Source organism: Adelges cooleyi, unplaced genomic scaffold (genome assembly GCF_023614345.1).
Source record: "Adelges cooleyi isolate 19-005CV unplaced genomic scaffold, UGA_ACOO_1.1 ACOO_flye_CR_arks_rails_tigmint_CR_PRNA_651, whole genome shotgun sequence".
Taxonomy (NCBI): Eukaryota; Metazoa; Arthropoda; class Insecta; order Hemiptera; family Adelgidae; genus Adelges; species Adelges cooleyi.
In genome coordinates this window covers 4,253,740-4,271,747 of record NW_026096352.1, presented here as the reverse complement: position 1 = coordinate 4,271,747, position 18,008 = coordinate 4,253,740, and the positions used below count along the sequence as shown (strand labels likewise).

General features: G+C 31.6%; 1 protein-coding gene across 7 annotated transcripts; it reads right to left on the bottom strand.

Annotated features, from left to right (window-relative positions):
* Nucleotides 1-9,014: 9,014 nt before the first annotated feature.
* On the bottom strand, nt 9,015-17,714 carry LOC126844873 (facilitated trehalose transporter Tret1-like). 7 transcript variants are annotated; one of them, XR_007686647.1, is made up of 8 exons: nt 17,387-17,412; nt 16,603-16,666; nt 16,366-16,501; nt 14,950-15,135; nt 14,774-14,851; nt 12,023-12,802; nt 10,454-10,529; nt 9,325-9,442 (listed from the first exon to the last, which is right to left on the bottom strand). XR_007686647.1 is itself a non-coding variant. In XM_050583322.1 (7 exons), the coding sequence occupies exons 2-7, from the start codon at nt 16,636-16,638 to the stop codon at nt 9,186-9,188; spliced, it is 1,473 nt and encodes a 490-aa protein (XP_050439279.1). In that variant the 5' UTR covers nt 16,639-16,666; nt 17,553-17,714; the 3' UTR covers nt 9,015-9,185. The 7 variants fall into 7 exon arrangements, 6 of the variants coding, with proteins under 6 accessions (XP_050439279.1, XP_050439282.1, XP_050439277.1 ...); XM_050583322.1 differs by lacking the exons at nt 10,454-10,529; nt 17,387-17,412 and adding an exon at nt 17,553-17,714 and having other exon boundaries at nt 9,015-9,442; XM_050583325.1 differs by lacking the exons at nt 10,454-10,529; nt 17,387-17,412 and adding an exon at nt 17,560-17,714 and having other exon boundaries at nt 9,015-9,442.
* Between the last annotated feature and the right edge of the window lie 294 nt (nt 17,715-18,008).

The following is an 18,008-nucleotide window of genomic DNA, read 5'->3' as shown; positions in this document are numbered from 1 at the left end:
AGAATATGGAACATAAGCTTGGAAGTTTGAATAATAGATTTCTGTTTTGGAATATTATTGAAAAGCCAACTTGATCTAGGGATTTAGAAGCATCGGTGTATACTTTTTGGTAGTCTTTATATTGTTCTAGTATACTGAGAAAGTGACTTCTGTATACTGGGGGAGGAGTTTGAGGTTTTAGGAGGGAAGTTAGTTCTGTATTTATTGCGTAATGAGCTATCCAAGGGGGATGGGTCATTGGTTCTCTTGAAATTATTTGAGTCGTGTTAATACCGTTTACTTTTAATTCTTGGTGAATTTCAGTATTTTCCTCTGTGAGTGAGTTGAAGTTGGCTCTAACTGTTCTAACCATATATTTTGGAGCTAAGTCTACCCTTTTTATCTCGGGAAGGTGTTCTCCAGTTATGTTATATATGCTTAAAATTGGGCTACTACGGAAAGCACCTATAGTTAGTCTTAATCCGCTGTTGTTGATAGTATCAATTGCTTTTAGGATAGAGTATGTTGCAGATTTGAACATAATGGATCCATAGTTTAGTCTGGACTGTATAGTAGATCTGTGGATTTTGATTAGTGTTTCGGAATCACCTCCCCAAGGTGTGTGGGATAGTATTTTGAGTAAGTTTAGAGCGTTGTTGGTTGAGGTCTTTAGGTATTGTATATGGGATGCCCACGTGAGGCGGCGATCAAAGAAAAGACCAAGGATTTTAACCGATTTTTTATTGGGAATTGGCATGCCGTCGAGAGTGATATGAAGTTTGCCTACCTTTCTTTTTTTTGTGAATACTATGCAGTTTGATTTTTTTGGAGAGAAGTTAAGACTTGTCTTTCCTGCCCATTCTTCTAGATTATTGGTGGTTATCTGAAGGAATTTTTGTACGGAGTTAATATTATTGCTTCGACATGAGTAGTTAAAATCGTTTGCGAAAAGGTTGCATTTTACGGGTAGGGAACAGCATTGGATAATGTCGTTTATGGCTAACAGAAATAACGTTACTGACAGTGCTGAGCCTTGGGGTACTCCGTTTTCTTGTGAGAATTCGTCGGACATCTGGCTATTTGCTTTTACTTGGAATGTACGGTCTTTTAAAAAGTCGGTTATAATATTGAGTATTTTGTCTTTGGATAAAATTTTATTGAGTTTAATTAATATGTTATGTCTCCATGTTGAGTCATAAGCCTTGGATATGTCCAAGTTCACTAGTCCCATGATTTGCTTGTTTTCGAGAGTCTGATTTACTTCGTGTTTAATTTGAAAGAGATTGTCAATTGTACTTCTATTTTTTCTGAAACCACTTTGTTGTTTGGCTATGAAGTTGTATTTTTCTAGGAACCATGTTAGTCTAAGGTTCAAAATGTTTTCCAATATCTTGCACATGGTGTTCAATAGAGTTATAGGTCTATACCCTTCTGGTTTAAATTTATCTTTTTCCTGTTTGATGATGGGTATAATTGTACCATTTTTCCAAGTGGTTGGCCAAGAGCCTTCGATAAAGATCCTATTGAATATTTTTAACAATAATTTTAGGGCATTTGGTCCAAAGTTTTGAATAAATATGTAAGGTATATTGTCGGGCCCGGGGCCGTGACTTATGCATTTTTCTGAAGTGTATTTGAGTTTTTGGATGGAAATTGATTTATTTAGTTGGATTTGATCCGTAAGATTATTGTCTATATAGTTGGGAATATTTTCGTTTTCGCATTTTTGTTTATAAATTTGAAACTGGGTTTTATAGTTTTAATCGCTACTGTTGTTGTAAAGTATTCTCCTAATTTATTAGCAGTTAAATGGTCGTTGTTCATTAGTAGGTCGGTATTATTATCGATAAGGTTTATTCTGCGACTTCTATAGAGTCCTTTTAGAGATTGGATTTTGTTCCAAACAAGTTTGGTGTCGGCTTTTTCGTTGATACTACTTGTGAAATTTTCCCATGAAGCTTTTTTGATAGTTTTAATCAAATATTTGGTTCTTGCTCGGAGTTTTTCAGTTCAATGAAGTCATCTTGAGAATTGGAGAGTTGAAATTTTCTTAATGCATTATGTTTATCTTTAATTGCCGATTTAATGTTTTGATTCCACCAGGGTACTTTGGGTTTTTTTTATTAGAAGTCGATTTGCATATTGTTAGATTTGCTATTTTAAGTATTGAGTTAGTAAATGTATGTACTATTATATTGGTGTTTACCGTCTCGGCATCATTTATACATTTGATTTCTTCGTCAAGTAATTCATAAAAAAGTGACCAATCGGCACTTTTTAAATTCCACCTTTCACCGGAGGGAGGTTCATCAGGGATCCGAGATAAGTATTTAATGATAATGGGGAAATGGTCACTGCTGGTAATATTGCTATATACTTTCCATTGTAATCTTTGTGCTAGCGATGCGTTAGATAGTGTTAGGTCGATGTTGGACATAAGACCGTTTGCGATGTTTATATGGGTGGGTTCGTTGCTCTTAAGTATTACAATATTGTCGTCATCGAATGCTTTATCAATTTCTTTTCCTCTTCTATCGGTTGACTCGGATCCCCACTTGGTGTTGTGGCTATTGAAGTCTCCGGTAATGATGAAAGGCGTTGGTATTTGTTTTAGAATATTTGTTATGTCGATATGGTCGAAGCTGTGTTGATTTGGTAGATATATGTTGCATATATTTAATTCTAGGCGTTTAAGTTTTATTCTAACCGCTCTGACCTTGAGGTGGGTATTTATGTTGATTAATTTACTAGGGTATTCAGTTTTGACATATATTGTTACTCTCCCACTAGCTCGTAATCCCTCGGTTCGGTTTTTGCTATAACCTGTGTAGTTTGGTAGTTTTCCTGTGTTATCGTTTTTAAAATTAGTTTCTTGTAAACATATTATTGCTGGTCGGATTTCTGATAATATGATTTTTAGTTCGTCGAGTTTTTTATAAAACCCGTTTATGTTCCACTGTAGTATTGTCCACATTCAGATATATTAATATTTATTGCTGTTTTACTATTTGAGTGCGAAGAACTTTAATCGTCTTCTTGGGGTGGCAAGCTTTGAAATAAGAGGTTAGATAGTCTTGTGAGTTTGGTCTTCAATGCTCTATCCGTTATTTTTGGACGAACTTTTTCAATTATGTTTAAAATCGAGGGTATATCTGTATTGACTTGTTTGCATAAGGAATGTATGTTGATCGACTTATTTGAAAAATTTTCAATTACGTATTGAAATTGAGATATTGATAATGGGTCGTCATTGGTATTGAGAAAAATCTCTTGAGCTGGTTCCAATGAGGTTTCCAGGTTTCTTTCTTCAACTTGCGAGAAAGAATTGGATCGGGAATTAATTTTGACTTTCTTTTTCTCGGGCTTATTGTTAACAGTAGGAGAAGTTGCAATATTAATCGTGGTAGGTGATTTTTGTGAAACAGATGTTTCGGATAGTGGTCTTTTGTTTTTTTCGTTAGTTTCGTTTATTACGATGGGGGGTACACTATGTTTCGAGGGATTTGATACGTGGTCCGTGTTCTCTTGGGTGAAATACTTATTTTTTACGTCGGTGAGTTGGTGTCTGTAGGTGGGGAAGATGTTTTTATTGTGTCAATTGATAAGATGTCATCTTGTGACCAATCCATGAGTCTGCCGCCGTCGGACGAGTCAGGAATTTGGGTGGGTTTGGGAGGGAGAAAGTGGTCTACCCTTTTGGTAACTTCTTTTGGTGAGGTGACTTGTAATAATTTTGGGTACTGGTTATCGGTGCTATATTGGGTGCTTAATTCGTCTAAAATATCTTTTTTGCAGGGTTTGGAAGTGTGTCCGGTAGATTTACAAGTATAGCAAGTGATTGAGTCGTCGGTGAGAAATATACGAAATTGGGATCCATTTAAGTTAATTACTAGTGATTCCGGGAGTTTATTTGTGTCCTCGTGTTTTATATACATTTGTCTTCTAAAACTCATTATGTGCTCGTATCCTTCGATATTTATTCCTACTTTTAAATAATTAATTTGGGATGTGGGAATTATATCAACCTCTTTGAGGTCATTAAGTATCCCTTGATTGGGTATGGAGGGGCAAACATTGGAGATGAATATTCTCTTGGCTGGATTGATTAATCTGCGTAATTGAATTTCTTGATCGTTTATTGTAATTCTTTTGGTTTTTTCCATCTGTGCATCTAATGTACTTTTATTCAATAAAAATATACAGAAGCGGTTATTGGAGATTCTGGACACGAAGGTGATATTTTTTGGTGACACTATTTGACCTACGGCCAGAATATATTCTTTTTGTGGAACCCCGTCGATGGAGTTGAATACGAGGGCTTCTTTTGGGCGAATTATAATTTGCAGTTATTGAAGCAAAATTTCTGTTAGAGCAATTTGTTGTCATGAGTGTTGTTTGTGTTGGGTTTATATGTGTAAAGACATTTTGTCCGTCTTTGTGGCTTGTAAGCGCGGTGTTCGTAATGCTGGCGGTTATCTCGGTATCGGGTTCATTAGCGGTTGCGATACCGATTGCGTGCGGTGAATTGATGAAAAAGGTAGACATTGTGGAGCTGGAGGCCGGGGAGGGGTAATGTTTGTTGATTCCGACCGTCTGGCTCGGCATTGATGTGCGGTTTATTATTGGTGATTTGGTAGAGGTAGGGGTTTGCTGTATTTTTGAAGTGATGTTATTTTGGGTTCGGTTACCCGTTGGTTTTGATATGACATTTGGATTGTGTTTTTGCGTGGGTGTTGAAGTGTTAGGCGATTTGCCTAATTGATTCTTAGTGCTCATTACAGATCCTGCGGTATTATTTAATAATGTCCATATTACCTGATAAGTGGCGTAACTACTAAAATGCTTATCGGCAGCTGATAAAATCGCACTGGTGGCACACGTGTATCACTGTTGGTGGTCAAACACGTACTGGATAATATATGTATATCAATTGTTATAGTAATCATCATGATAATAATAATATCGAAAAAACCCAACTGTGTTTGTTACCGATTCCCACCGGAATAAAATCATACGTTCTTCATTGGTAATGTTTTTACCAAAGCAACGTTAATTTAATCCGTAAAGTATTCGCACGGTAAACAAGTTGTCAGACAAGACGCTCGAATTCAACCATTAACAATACATTGCACCCGAAAAGCATAGGTTCGTGCACTAATTGACCAACTGTTTGCTCGGAAAATGATTAATAATTTTTCGTTATTACTGGTTAACGAGGTATTAACCTAGCCACATCGATATTAATCTAACCACCTACTCTACAGAATAATTTTAATCATCTAAAAATTATAAGAACTAAATAACTCGATACAAAAAAATGATTACACATTTTTTTTATGAGCGACTTCAGCAGGTTCGATTTCAGTTATGTAAAACGTTAAGAAATGTTCGGCTTCTTTAACGGGTTGCGTTGGAATCAGATTTTCAATTATTTAATTTTTAAAAATCAAGTAAGTATAACAATAGAAATGAAAACAAATTTGATGTCGATAACTTTAAAAGCTTGTTGTGAATAGAAAAAGAAACAAAATGCTACACACTTATAGTGAGAAGATAAATATTTGTTTTAGCTTTAATATCATATAATAATATACAGATTGATCGGATTCCATTCTTAAGTGGTATAATGATTTGAATTTGAACAAAATCGTGTGTTACAACTTATAAACTATAAGCGATAAAAAGTTGATTCTGAGCTCATTAGAAACAGTTGGTCAAGAAAATAGAAAAAAATCATTTTAAAAGTTAAAAATATATTTAAAAAAATACATTTTTAACAATTGCAAAAATCAAGAAAGTAATTGTCTATTTTAGCTAAATTTGTCTTTAGACACGCAGATCTCTAAAACCGATGAACGGATTTTGTTATTTAGGGTCTTATTAGAATAACCTTGGAAAGTACATGAGCAGCGTAGAAATTCAGAACTTTTCTGGTATAGTTCATTCCCCGAATGTTTATATTTTATTGAATTAACTGCTTAATAATAAAATATATACTTTAAATAATTCTCTAGAAGTTAAAAGTCAAGTAAATCTACATGCTACCCCGACGTGTCAAGCGTTTTATAAATTGTAATACTAAAACGCAATTTAAAAAAAAAGCAAAATCTAAAAATTCTGTTTCTAACATAACCTAGTGAAGTAGCTAAATACTCGTGTATAATTGAAAAATTGAAATCAAACCATCTTAAGTAGTCAAAAACTCAAAATTTTATCAGGCTTTTTGGTCCTTAACAACAAATAAATGGACCGCTCTCCGTTCCCCTTAACATAGGTCTTGCGTTGTGTAGTAAGTTTCCAGAAAAGTTGGTTTATAAAAAAAATGTAATTGCTCTGATGCAAAAATTGGGTTTAATTAAATAATTATAGCGTATTTTTACTTATAGTCAATTGTATAATAATTATAGTTATTATATAATTATATAATAACCCTTACCCTTGTTAGCAGCAGATATCCTCAATTTAATTTCATTATACATACTATTGTGTTGATTTATGTTCACCCCAAGATTTTGAAATCTTCCACTTGTTGTAAGATATAGTTCTCTACTATCAGGTCCGAGTTGTCTTGTTCTTCTAGTTATGACTAAATATTTATTCTTATCGCTACTTCTTGACGCGTATTGCCTATATCCTATTATAACTATAAGTCATACAAGGCGATTTTTTTTATCGTGGACCACTCATTATCTCACTGGGTTTAATTAATAATTTCATTTTTGTTCATAGTGTTTTAATATATCGTGATCTCAATTTTCCAAAATTTTTCTTTTGTTCCTATCCCCCTCCCAAATTAGGTTTTTTGATATCAACCTTTGAAACGTAAATGGTAATGATATCGAGTCAAGTTGTTTAATTTCTTCTATCAATTAGCTTACATCATTTGACCTACTACAATAAGCAACTTTCTTAATTTTGACTAATCAACTACTCATGGCTAAATAAGAAAATTATTAACCAATTAAATTTCCCGTAAGCTGTATAATTAAGAGGCCGCATCAGTAACACTGTAACGTAGTCAACGTCCTAGAGAACGCGCTGTTAGGTATTCTTTTTAAAAATAATTGTCAAAAGTATAGTTCAATTTTCTGTAACATATAATACTCATTATTATGTCATTCAGTTATCAAGAATGAATCACAATATTTTAGTTATAAGCTATTATTTAGTTGTTTTATAAATTATTATACAACGATTTTATATTTGTACTGTAAACCAATATTGAAATACAGAAAAGACTTAAGCAACACTTATAGTTATATATTATGAAATAATAAAATATTTAAATAAACCCTACAGACTGTGTATAACAGACTGTTGTTTATGCTGAAGATGGTAACATTGCTGCCGAAATACGTTTTTGTGATTAAGAGTTTATTTAAATATTGTAGAAATTTAGTAGACCAATTCTAAAATTTTGTTCAAATTTTAAAACTACAAGTTGCTAAGTCTCTTAAGCTGTAATATACATTTTAAACATAAAGGAGAATTGATGAATTAAAGTAGCCTGTATTAGTACCACACATAGTATTAGGTTTAGATTTCTTCAAAATTTTAATTGTCTTAGTATTATAAGTTTTCAAGCATAACTATTATTACTTCCGATTTTTTTATATTTCAAAAAAATATTCTATATTTACTGCGGAAATTGTATACAAACTTTAATATACGACACAACACAAAATAATAATATCATTGTAATACCTTTTCAGCCCTATATCGAAGCTAAAAATGACGTACCAAAAAATAAAAAGTCTGGTACAGCCAAGTCTGTACATTTCCCCCGATTTCACATTTTTAATTTATCAATGTATGATCAATGTACGGTTTCCTAAACATTTTTTTCAAATCTCGGGATAAAAAGAAGAATTTATGTATATCCTTATTGAAAATAGAATAACTTAGCATTCTATCCGTGTATGTATATGCAATTCCCACATCTACCGATAGTGACTATGCGCATTTAAAGTTTCCCTAAAATTTGACCAGTATGTTTGTTCAGTTGACTAGATTAACTGATAAAATATTGATGGCGATAAGGCAATGGCAATTTTTTTTAATTTTGACAGGAATTCTCACAAGGTACTCTAGAATATTAATTTATCAAAATGTTAAATGTGATCTATTCGGTTTCAATAAAGTTGCAATAATTTGACAGTGTGTTTTAGATTTTAAAATTTATATTAAGACTAAAACCATTAGGTTTCCGTAGTATCGAATTGATATTTTCCCAAAAACAGCAGTTTCTCTCTTTTCCTCTTTAATTTTCTTTTGCTTTGTGATAATTTTTTTTATAAATTAATTGATTAATTAACCTTTTTATAAATTATCTTTATAAATTATTTCATCTAATTATTATTTATTTTTGTTAAGTACATAATATATATATATATAACAATGAACTGCATAGTATGTTGGCCACCCGTGGAATAAGCCTCTCGTTCTATTGTGTTTCTTTGCGCTTGTTAAAAGTAAGAAATATAGTATATTTTTGTGTCAATTGACAATACAGCAATATATAATATATAGTGAATATAGCACTGCTGCTGCGATAAATTGATGTACCTATAAAAATATACATTGCGCACTCGACGGCGCCTATTTTAATTTACTCACTTACATAAGATAATTTAACCAATATCGGCCTGGGAAATCATACAATTAGATCCATTATTTAAATAAAAACAGGCGATATTGGTTAAATTATCTAAAGTACTAAATCTTGCGATCGCCTTCTTGCCCAATGATCTAGTTTGCCACTACACTACGATGACTGTAATTGGAAGATAATGACATCATATATTATAACATTAAAATGTTGTCTAAATTTCGTGTACATAATTACTCCAAAACTATAGTCTAAAGCGATTTATCCGATTTCAAAAAATAGTATTTATTGTAAAATTTGAGTAATTACAAGGTAGGATAAGTTAGGAATAACATTAAGTTTTTGTTAGAATATGTATATGCTTATGACTGAGTTTACTTTATAAAAATATATTATATCAATATAAAGTAAATAAAATAGCATAAAATGATGATCTGGCGTGAAATTTAATGTTTGAATATTATGTTAATATTTATTTATAACAATTTTTTTTCATGCCAATACAATTTGCTGTTGCAAGAATACATATTAGTTTTTCGTTTCACCTGTAAAATGTGACAAAAATCAACTTACGAGGGTTTGCTATGTAGCCTTCGACTTATGCCACACTGTTGTTCACAATATCGGCTTGTTGCTTTTCTTTTTTGGGATCAAAATAAGCTGTAATTTCCTCTAGGGATTTGCCTTGGGTTTCCGGCATCAATGTAGCACCGTACAAAGTATACAACAGACAAACACTGGCGTATATGCTCCAAACTGTTTTCAATCCTAAAGCCGAGACCATTATTGGGTATAGTTTTGTGACTCCAAACATGATTTCATAACCAATCGACTGGGATATCGCGTTCATTTTACCTGTTAATATAAGTTGTAATAATAAAATGAATACAATTTAAGAAATTTACAGTGTTTTATTCAAAGTTGTCAACTCTTAATTGAATTACGCTAATTTAATTTAAATGTTGAGTTATGCTATTGTCTGGTTTACACAATGCTTAGTACTTATCATTAGTACGTCTTGTCACTCGCACTAATACTTGACATGTAAACGCAGGTAAAAATAATATTAAGCATTAATGAAATTATTGAGAGTGTGAATAGACAGAACTTCATTCTATTTACTAATCATTTGTAATCATCGAAAAGCCACTTTCTTTACAACTGATAATTACTAATGATTAGCGCTAAGAATCGTGTAAACCGGACTTCACTTGAATGTAATTTTGGATACATTTTTATAATATTTTGTTTTTTGGGTTTTCCATTGTTAGCTCACAGTCACGTATTTTAAACTAGTGTCGTTTACTTAAAACCTTAAAATATTATTAATTAACCATTTATTAGATAATACTTAATTATTGTGCTCTAAATTTTCATAATAGTTTTTTAGTTTCGATGCGAAGTCGAGAAGGTATTCAATTAAATTGATTTGCAATTATGTGTTTTTTTGTCTGTTAAAAAAAAACAAAACCATGATCAAACATTATTAAATAGACAAAAACCTGTGTTTCAATCTTAACATGCTAGAACTTCGTAAGCAAATACTGGATCAATCAATAATATCGTGTGGACGCGCCTTTAAAGTGGCTCTATTGAATTTTAGATATTTATATTTTATTTAACCTATTGAATTAAGTAGCATATCAATCGGAATGACGGACATCCCGTCCCATACGTAGACGACATAGTAATAATTCCAAAAAGCAAAATCAGTAGATCTGTAGAGTACAAATAGAGTAATGATAGGTCGCTTGAAATATATGTTGATATAGCTTGAAATTAGGAGATGCAGAATAAAAAATATTTTAAAGTTGACAACTTTAAATACTTAAGTGTGAAAGTGGTATGACAGATCAAAGTACGCACATGAAATCCGACGTTTTCTTGGACTAGCCGGGTTCTTCGGAGGTTCATACCGATGTATGCAGTTATAGCCGCAGAGCTAATTGTTGGATACAAGAATAAGATAAAGCAATTACTTACTTAATATCTAGTAATACAACTATTCAATGTGCAGATTCTGACGACAGGGCTACATACTGATACTAGAAGTAAAGGATTAGCTGGACTAAGAATAAGATAAAAATAACTAACATTTAGTTAGTTGCTTAGTTTTGTAAAAAAACTACATTAGCAGAAAAATATTATTACTCAAGTAACTTAAAATATTTGCAATCATTTAGAGTTTGAAGGAATTAAAACCGTTACTTTTGGAGCTGTAGTTTAGAATATTTACTGACTGTAAAGCTTTAGTTTAATTAAATGTACATAAGACTAATAAGGCATCAATATCACGGTGGTTTTATATGTTTCAAACCCACGACAAGGCCCTGGGTCCTACACGCACATAGGGATACTATTAGTCGGGCACAAATTCGGCCAAATAAAGACTCGAGTGAAGAAATAATGAGAATGAGACTAGATGTGTAGACCTTCTTAAGTCTTAATATTACAATAGGTGTTTCGGCTGGTACAACAAAAAGACGCTAATATTAAAAAACTTGTCCAAATACTTGACAAGGCAGCTATGGTATAACTAAACAAGAGAAATATTTAGTTGACAACGATGGTCTGCTTTTTAGAAAACATAAAGAAAAATATTTTTTTCTTGTACAATGTTCAATGAGGAAAACCATTACCCTTATAGTGCACAACTTAGGTGGATATTTTTCATTAGACTGCGCAGTGGCAAAATTTACTGAAGAATATTGGTTTTTTCAATTGAGAAAATATGTGAGCTGGGATCTAAACCGATCAAACTCGAATTTCATGCTAATCTGCGAAGGGATACTAGAAAGCGACGACCGCTCAATGCTATTTTATACATATATGGCAATAAGTCATAAGATAACTCCGGGTAGTTGCTTTTCGACATTAACAATACAAATTACCATTGTCATTTTTGAATTATCAATAAAGTTTCGGATCGTAATTATTGTATTATTATTTGTTGCTATATTAATTTATATACATTCACTATCGTGTTAGGTTTATTTTTTATGTTATCGGCACAGTAGGCATAATAACTCTATGTACAAACTAGCTGGCTGGAGTTGGTGTTTGTGTGACATCCGTTAGAATCCATGGAGTGAATCCGTTATTATGTTGAATTTGAAATCATTTTCAATTTTTTTAGAGTATTAGATGTGAATATGTATTAATAGTGTTTTAATTGTGTATGAATATATTATAGCACTTGGTTTGTTTACGAAATTATGTTTTAATTTGTGTAACAAACTAAGCTTTAAAAAAATGCGAATTAATGAATTATTTAGTTCATACAAAAAATATAAAAGTCAAGTTATTTATAATACGAAAATGACTAGGTAGTTAATTAAATATCTTAAAATTTGCATTGTGTCCTATATGTTCATGATTAGAAGTATAAAGAAAGCTTAACCTTATGATTGGTATGTTAACGAATTCTTTACTCGCCTTTAACGGCCATTGGATACAGTTCGCCAGATATACTCCAGGGCAGCGGGACTGCAGCCACGTATGAGAAGATGGTGTACACAAAGAATGCAGCTAACGGGATGTCGGAGTACAGCGGGTCGAGGACGTCGTCGTACACGCACATGTAACCCAGAACGGCGGCTAGACTGATGAACATTCCTAGACCGGACACTACGGCCAATGTTTTCCTTTTGACGTTTGACAGAAGGGTAAAAATAAAAGAGCCGACGACGCGTCCGACCGACAAGTAAGCTGTGCCCACTTGGAAATCCCGTCGCACGTGACTGTCTCTCAGAACCTCTGACGTATACGCCGTCAACACGTAAATGCCGGAGAACTGTTGGCTTAAGTACAGCGTTAACATGTGGACCGTAGGCTTCCAGACATAGGAACTGGTATACACAGCCCACGTTGTTTCATCTAGTCTGGGCGTGGCGATCGACTGCTCCTTTGATGTAGCAACGTCCGCCGAAGTGTCTGGTTCCAATCCTAACCATCGTTCGGCACGTTCGGCTTCTTCGATACGGTTCATAGACCGAAGCCACTGCGGCGGTTCCGGCACTGCGAACATGGCTAGTGCGACGACCACGCTCATCGCACCGTATATCATCGCTACCGTTCTCCACGTGTAGAACACGGCAAGCGCCGTTTCGAAAAGCGCAGTCAACGCCGAGAGCATGAAAATCAAAGACAAAAACAATGGTCGATAAGAAGTTGGACTCATTTCGGCTGTGTATACGAACACCATCGCAATAGTGCCTAAAAAATTATTATATTATTAATTATCTATAAAACATTGCTGTAACGGTCACATTAGGCATGCGTGACTATTAATCTAATAAAATAAAGATTATATTGAACTATTTAATGATATTTATTTTTTTGGTTAAAATTATTTAATTATTACAGTTTTCAATTATGTTTTTCTTTCAAAACATGTTAATATGGCTAGGGAACTCTGAGTGATTTAAAGCGATAGGTACATAATTCACCTATTTGAATAATAATATTAACTATTTTTAAAATAATAATAAATAGCGATGTTCATTTTAAAAGAACTCCAATGTCACAGATATTATAATAACAGCGTCAGAAAAATCCCAAAATAAGGATTTTATATATAAATAAACTATATAATTGCACAAAAATAGTTTTTGTTTAACACAAACATAATGTTGTTAAAATATCTTATTATTAACTATAGTGGCGTAATTACGGGGGGGGGGGATTTGGGTGTCGTATCCCCCTTTGACGTTATATATATCACAATGGTATACATACAAAAAAAAAAATTGGTGGAGGGAGGGGGTGATGAGTAAAATGTATGCAATTTATTTTATCCACCCCCACAAACATGACCAAATTATGCCACTGTTTAACTATAATTATGATTCACTTTTGCAGGTAGGCTACCCTTTGATCGATTATTGTTATTTTATAACTATATAATAACTAGTAAGGTAAAAATGTATTTTAATAAATAGTAGCTACTAAGATTTAGGTTCTTAGGAATATACTAAAGCCCAAGAATACCGACATTTTAGGTAGATGACTCAGCTTTCTGAGAGTCTGGAACGGTAGTAATACCATTGTGATAGTTCCAGCTTCGACAAATGTCCTAAGAATGACTAGGTGTTTCTCGTCGCACTTGCCCAAACTTTAAAGGTAGGATAAGGTAGACGTAGAGTATTAGATGTTTAGGTGTCTCTTTCACGGATTAGCTTGCAACATCTAGGGAGCGGATGTCTATAAGTAACGATTACCGCATTCCGGAAGCTGACGAATACGCTGGCCAAACGTAAAGTTTTCCATGTTAAGCTTAAACATTTTTTTTTTATTAAATAATCATTATTGCTCTTACAATCGCCATTAGCGACTTATTTATAACTATAGGTTATAAACTTAGGACTCCAAATCGGGTTTGCGATCTATTTAGAAAAGGAAGTTGCGGTTGTTCCTCCTTTTCTAATCGATACCGAATCGATTTTGTGTAATTTATGCCTATGATAAATTAATAAATATCAAATTATATAAGATTATAAAAACGCGGTAAGAAACTTACGAGCAGTTATTTTTACTTTTTACTTATATGATCCGGTCAAAACTTTTGCCCCCTTCTTTGCAAAGAGTGAAATGACACCACTGAGTTAAAATACTACAACTATATTATACCCAATAAATAAATAAATGAGTACTGAACAAATTTACAACAAAATTAAAACAAAGGTAATACTTTATAGATAATTAATAGGCTTATAAATAAATTCATTTACACATAACAACATGGAAATTTAATACACCGGAGTGAATTTTTTGTTTTTCCTTACCGGATTTTATAAAAGGTTTGACTAAAGATTTTTTAAGAAAATTGTATATTATGTTATCTGCAGTTTTTTTTATGGAACATTCTATTGTTTCAGCAGCAGCACTACTATTTCAATGTTTATGGCAAATGTTAATTTTATGTATAGTTTTTATGAAAGCTTATTTATTTTATTACTTGTATTATTATTATTTATGCAAAAAAGACAAAAAAGAAAATCTTTTCTGCTTCCTATTATAAACTTAGTACATTTATGTATTTTCACGGTGGAGGGTCTTTAAACCCTCTCACCCCCTATTTTACGCTCATGTCTTGTCGGTACTTCCAAAATTGATTTTTTTCTGATCTAAACCTTAATCCTAAAGACTTTATGCTACAACTATTAATACTTAGTAATAAATTGATACTTTCGATCTTAAAAGATGTATTTCTCGAAATCATCTTTGCCGGCAGTAAGTTTTTTCTGCTTTCCACATCAAATATATCTTTAAGGCAGTAAAATGTGTACGATTTAAGAAAAAAATAATAATCATTAACGATAAGTTCGCAATATTTATCTAGGATTTCTGTTTTAGTAAATTACCTGTGGCATAGCCTGTTATAATTCTAGCCAGCAGTATAACGTTGTAACTTCGAGCGAATGCGAACATCCACCAACTGGTAATTATCGGTATGTATGTGGTCTGTATAGCTCTTCTCCGGCCAATTTTGTCTGTCAAAATGCCGGTAATTAACAAACCGATTGGACACACGAGGTTCGGTATGCTGGCTGCAACATTATAAACCAACAAAACAATAATAGTTAGTATAGCTTAATTCTTATATAGAATATGTTTTAAAAATATTTTTAGAATGTATACCGAATTCAAACGGAATGTCATAGTAAAGTTTTCAAAAAGTTTCAAAAATATTTTTTACAAAATTATTTAATATGGGTGCGCGTGAAACAGGGGTTAAGTCATCATTTTGTACAAAATTAGTTATAGATACACCGAAAAATTCAGGAAAAGATATTTGTGGTTTATAATTAAAGTCAAAGTATATTATTTAATAGATAACAAAGAAGTGTTTTTGTGAGTTAAGTGACTATTTTTCTCACTTTAGTGTATTTTGTAATAGTTGACTTAAATCTTTTTGAATTTACAATTGAATATTGCAGCAAGAGTTTTGTCATTTTTTATACTGACTTAAATCGTTTTGAACCATTATTTTAGTGATAAAAAGGGTTGTCTATTAAATAAGTTTTTATTTTGTTACACTTTCAAATTGTTTATAATATTGTTATTAATGTGAAATTACTAAAAATATTAAATGTATTTAATTAATAAAATATTATTATTATTAAATTGACTAAACCCTTTTATTTAAAAACAGAGAAATAGTAAACTCAACTCACTAAGATTTGTTGTTTTAGAACTTAGAACAGTTATTTTGTTATTTATTTTTATGAATTGAAATTAAGACAGAAAATATCAAAATAAGATTTTTTATTATCGTATTCAAAAAATGTCTATCCTATCCTAATGTACAATCTAACATGTTCTTCTAAAAATTATTTTCCGTTTCTTGAAAAGTTAATAGTCGTTGACTTAATCCCTTTTTCACGCACACCCACAATTATAAACATATTTGAAATATTTAACATAATTTAAATACAATGATAATATTTTTTATGTTTTAGTAATATTTAAACAACACTTTGTTAAACGTTAATTTTTAAACAAAAATTTCTTGCAAAACATAATTTAAAAAAATTGTTTTTAATATTAATAGATTTCAAATAAAACTTGTAAATATAATTCTGTTTTCCAGTATGGGTACATAGAATAGGTTGTAAGTTAAACAAAATTTTAGTTATGACGAAGAGCTGTGAAGGTATTTTAACGATATTCAATCAGGATTCAGTGAAATATTTACAATCAGTCGAATTTCGATATTGCATTAACGCACAAAAAAAAATAATACTACTATTATTCTCCAGATAATCAAAAATGCTTACCTATCCATGATGCTTGATTGGTGTTCAGCGGTATTTCGGATTCAGCAACGTTAAGTTGTGCTAAGAGTATGGTTGAATATATGAATGAGCCCATAACGATGAACGAATGAAAGCCCATAACGCCATTGCAAAACAACTGAAAATAACGTATTATAAATAAATATTACATATTTTACAATATAAAATTAATAATGAAAAAAAAATTTGCTTTATTTTTTTACTAAACTGTCTACTCACTAGCATGAAAAACGTAAAGTTTTTGGAACGTAGCATTATGATTTGTTTTGAAGGTGATTGCAAACTATAAACAATAATTAATTATAAACTTTAACGTGTTTACATCGGCACTTGAACCTACTCTTATCAGCTAAATCCAGATTAAAACAAATAGTTTTCATCGCTTATCGTTTTACAATTATATTCTCACCTTTGGCTTATATGTATGTATTAACTTTTCAAAACCAATTTAATATACTGGCATGTTTTTCTCTAATGCAAGTTATTAATCTTAGAAATTCAGTAAACTAAACACACTAAATATACCTAATTATTTTAATACACTGCGTAGGCTTGGGTTTGATGTTTTTTTTTTTAATTTGTATTTACTTAAACTATGTATGTATTCAATTGTTGTACTTAAGGTGTAAAAGTTTAACAGTAAGTAATATTAGTAATAGTAAAAATATTAAATATCAATTAAAAATGGTACGTCATTAGTATGTAATTTGTTGTTGTATTGTTGTTTAGTAATAATAGTTATAGTTGTAATAGTATGTTAATAGTTGTCATTAGTGTGTATAATTGTATGTTATACAGTTTTAACAATATGTCTACTACGCCAACTAAATTAACTCTAACTAACGTAAGAAAAAGCGACGAAAATTATAAAATTAAAAATAATATAACCTATAATCTGTTGTACCTAGCGAAATGATCGAAAAACAATTTTCCTAAACCCCAGCCATTTGCTGTTTTGTGTAGCTCACTAAGTAGAATATTGTGCTTAAGGGGACCATCTCACATTTTACTCATTGGTCCCAATAACATATTTTGTCCACTAGCTATAAATGTTGATGGGTGTACATTTTCTCATGATAATTTGGTATAATAGTTAATAATTTAAACATCTAATAGTTGTTTATGAATAGGATGCACTAATCTTGAGTGTTTATATTCTTCATACTTACAACTTACTGTATAAATTATACAACGCAATATGACGTGTTTTAATTTATTGTTTTATTAGAACAAAAACGATTTGCCATTGGATTATTGGAGAATTACACGATATTGCTTATAAACTGTTGATTTTAGCTATAGAGATAACACATAATATAATTAGGTATGTGCGTCTCCTATCACGACTGTAGTAAATTATAACCTATTGTTTTATTTTATAGAACCGTTTATAGCTGCTTATGGACTTAAAATTATTATGATAAAAATAGTGCGTCATTTAGAATAATCTTTGAAGAATTATAAACATACTAAGTCAATTAGTAGGTTGGCCTCGTATGTTTATGGCTAAAACCGCATTTGGTCTATAGCTACTAATAATTTTGTTTAAAAACATTAAAATATCAAATAATCTTTTACATTTTAATATAATTCAAATTTGTAAAATTCCGCTTATCACGGAACTT

What these genes read in the sequence shown, in the direction of transcription:
- LOC126844873 (XM_050583320.1), bottom strand. Translation starts at nt 17,412, where the DNA reads ATGTTATTGGGACCAATGAGTAAAAT. An exon ending in TATAACAGGCTATGCCACAG is followed by an intron (nt 14,852 to 14,949) that starts GTAATTTACTAA and finishes ACTGCCTTAAAG; the next exon opens with ATATATTTGATGTGGAAAGC. An exon ending in TACATCTTTTAAGATCGAAA is followed by an intron (nt 12,803 to 14,773) that starts GTATCAATTTAT and finishes ATAATTTTTTAG; the next exon opens with GCACTATTGCGATGGTGTTC.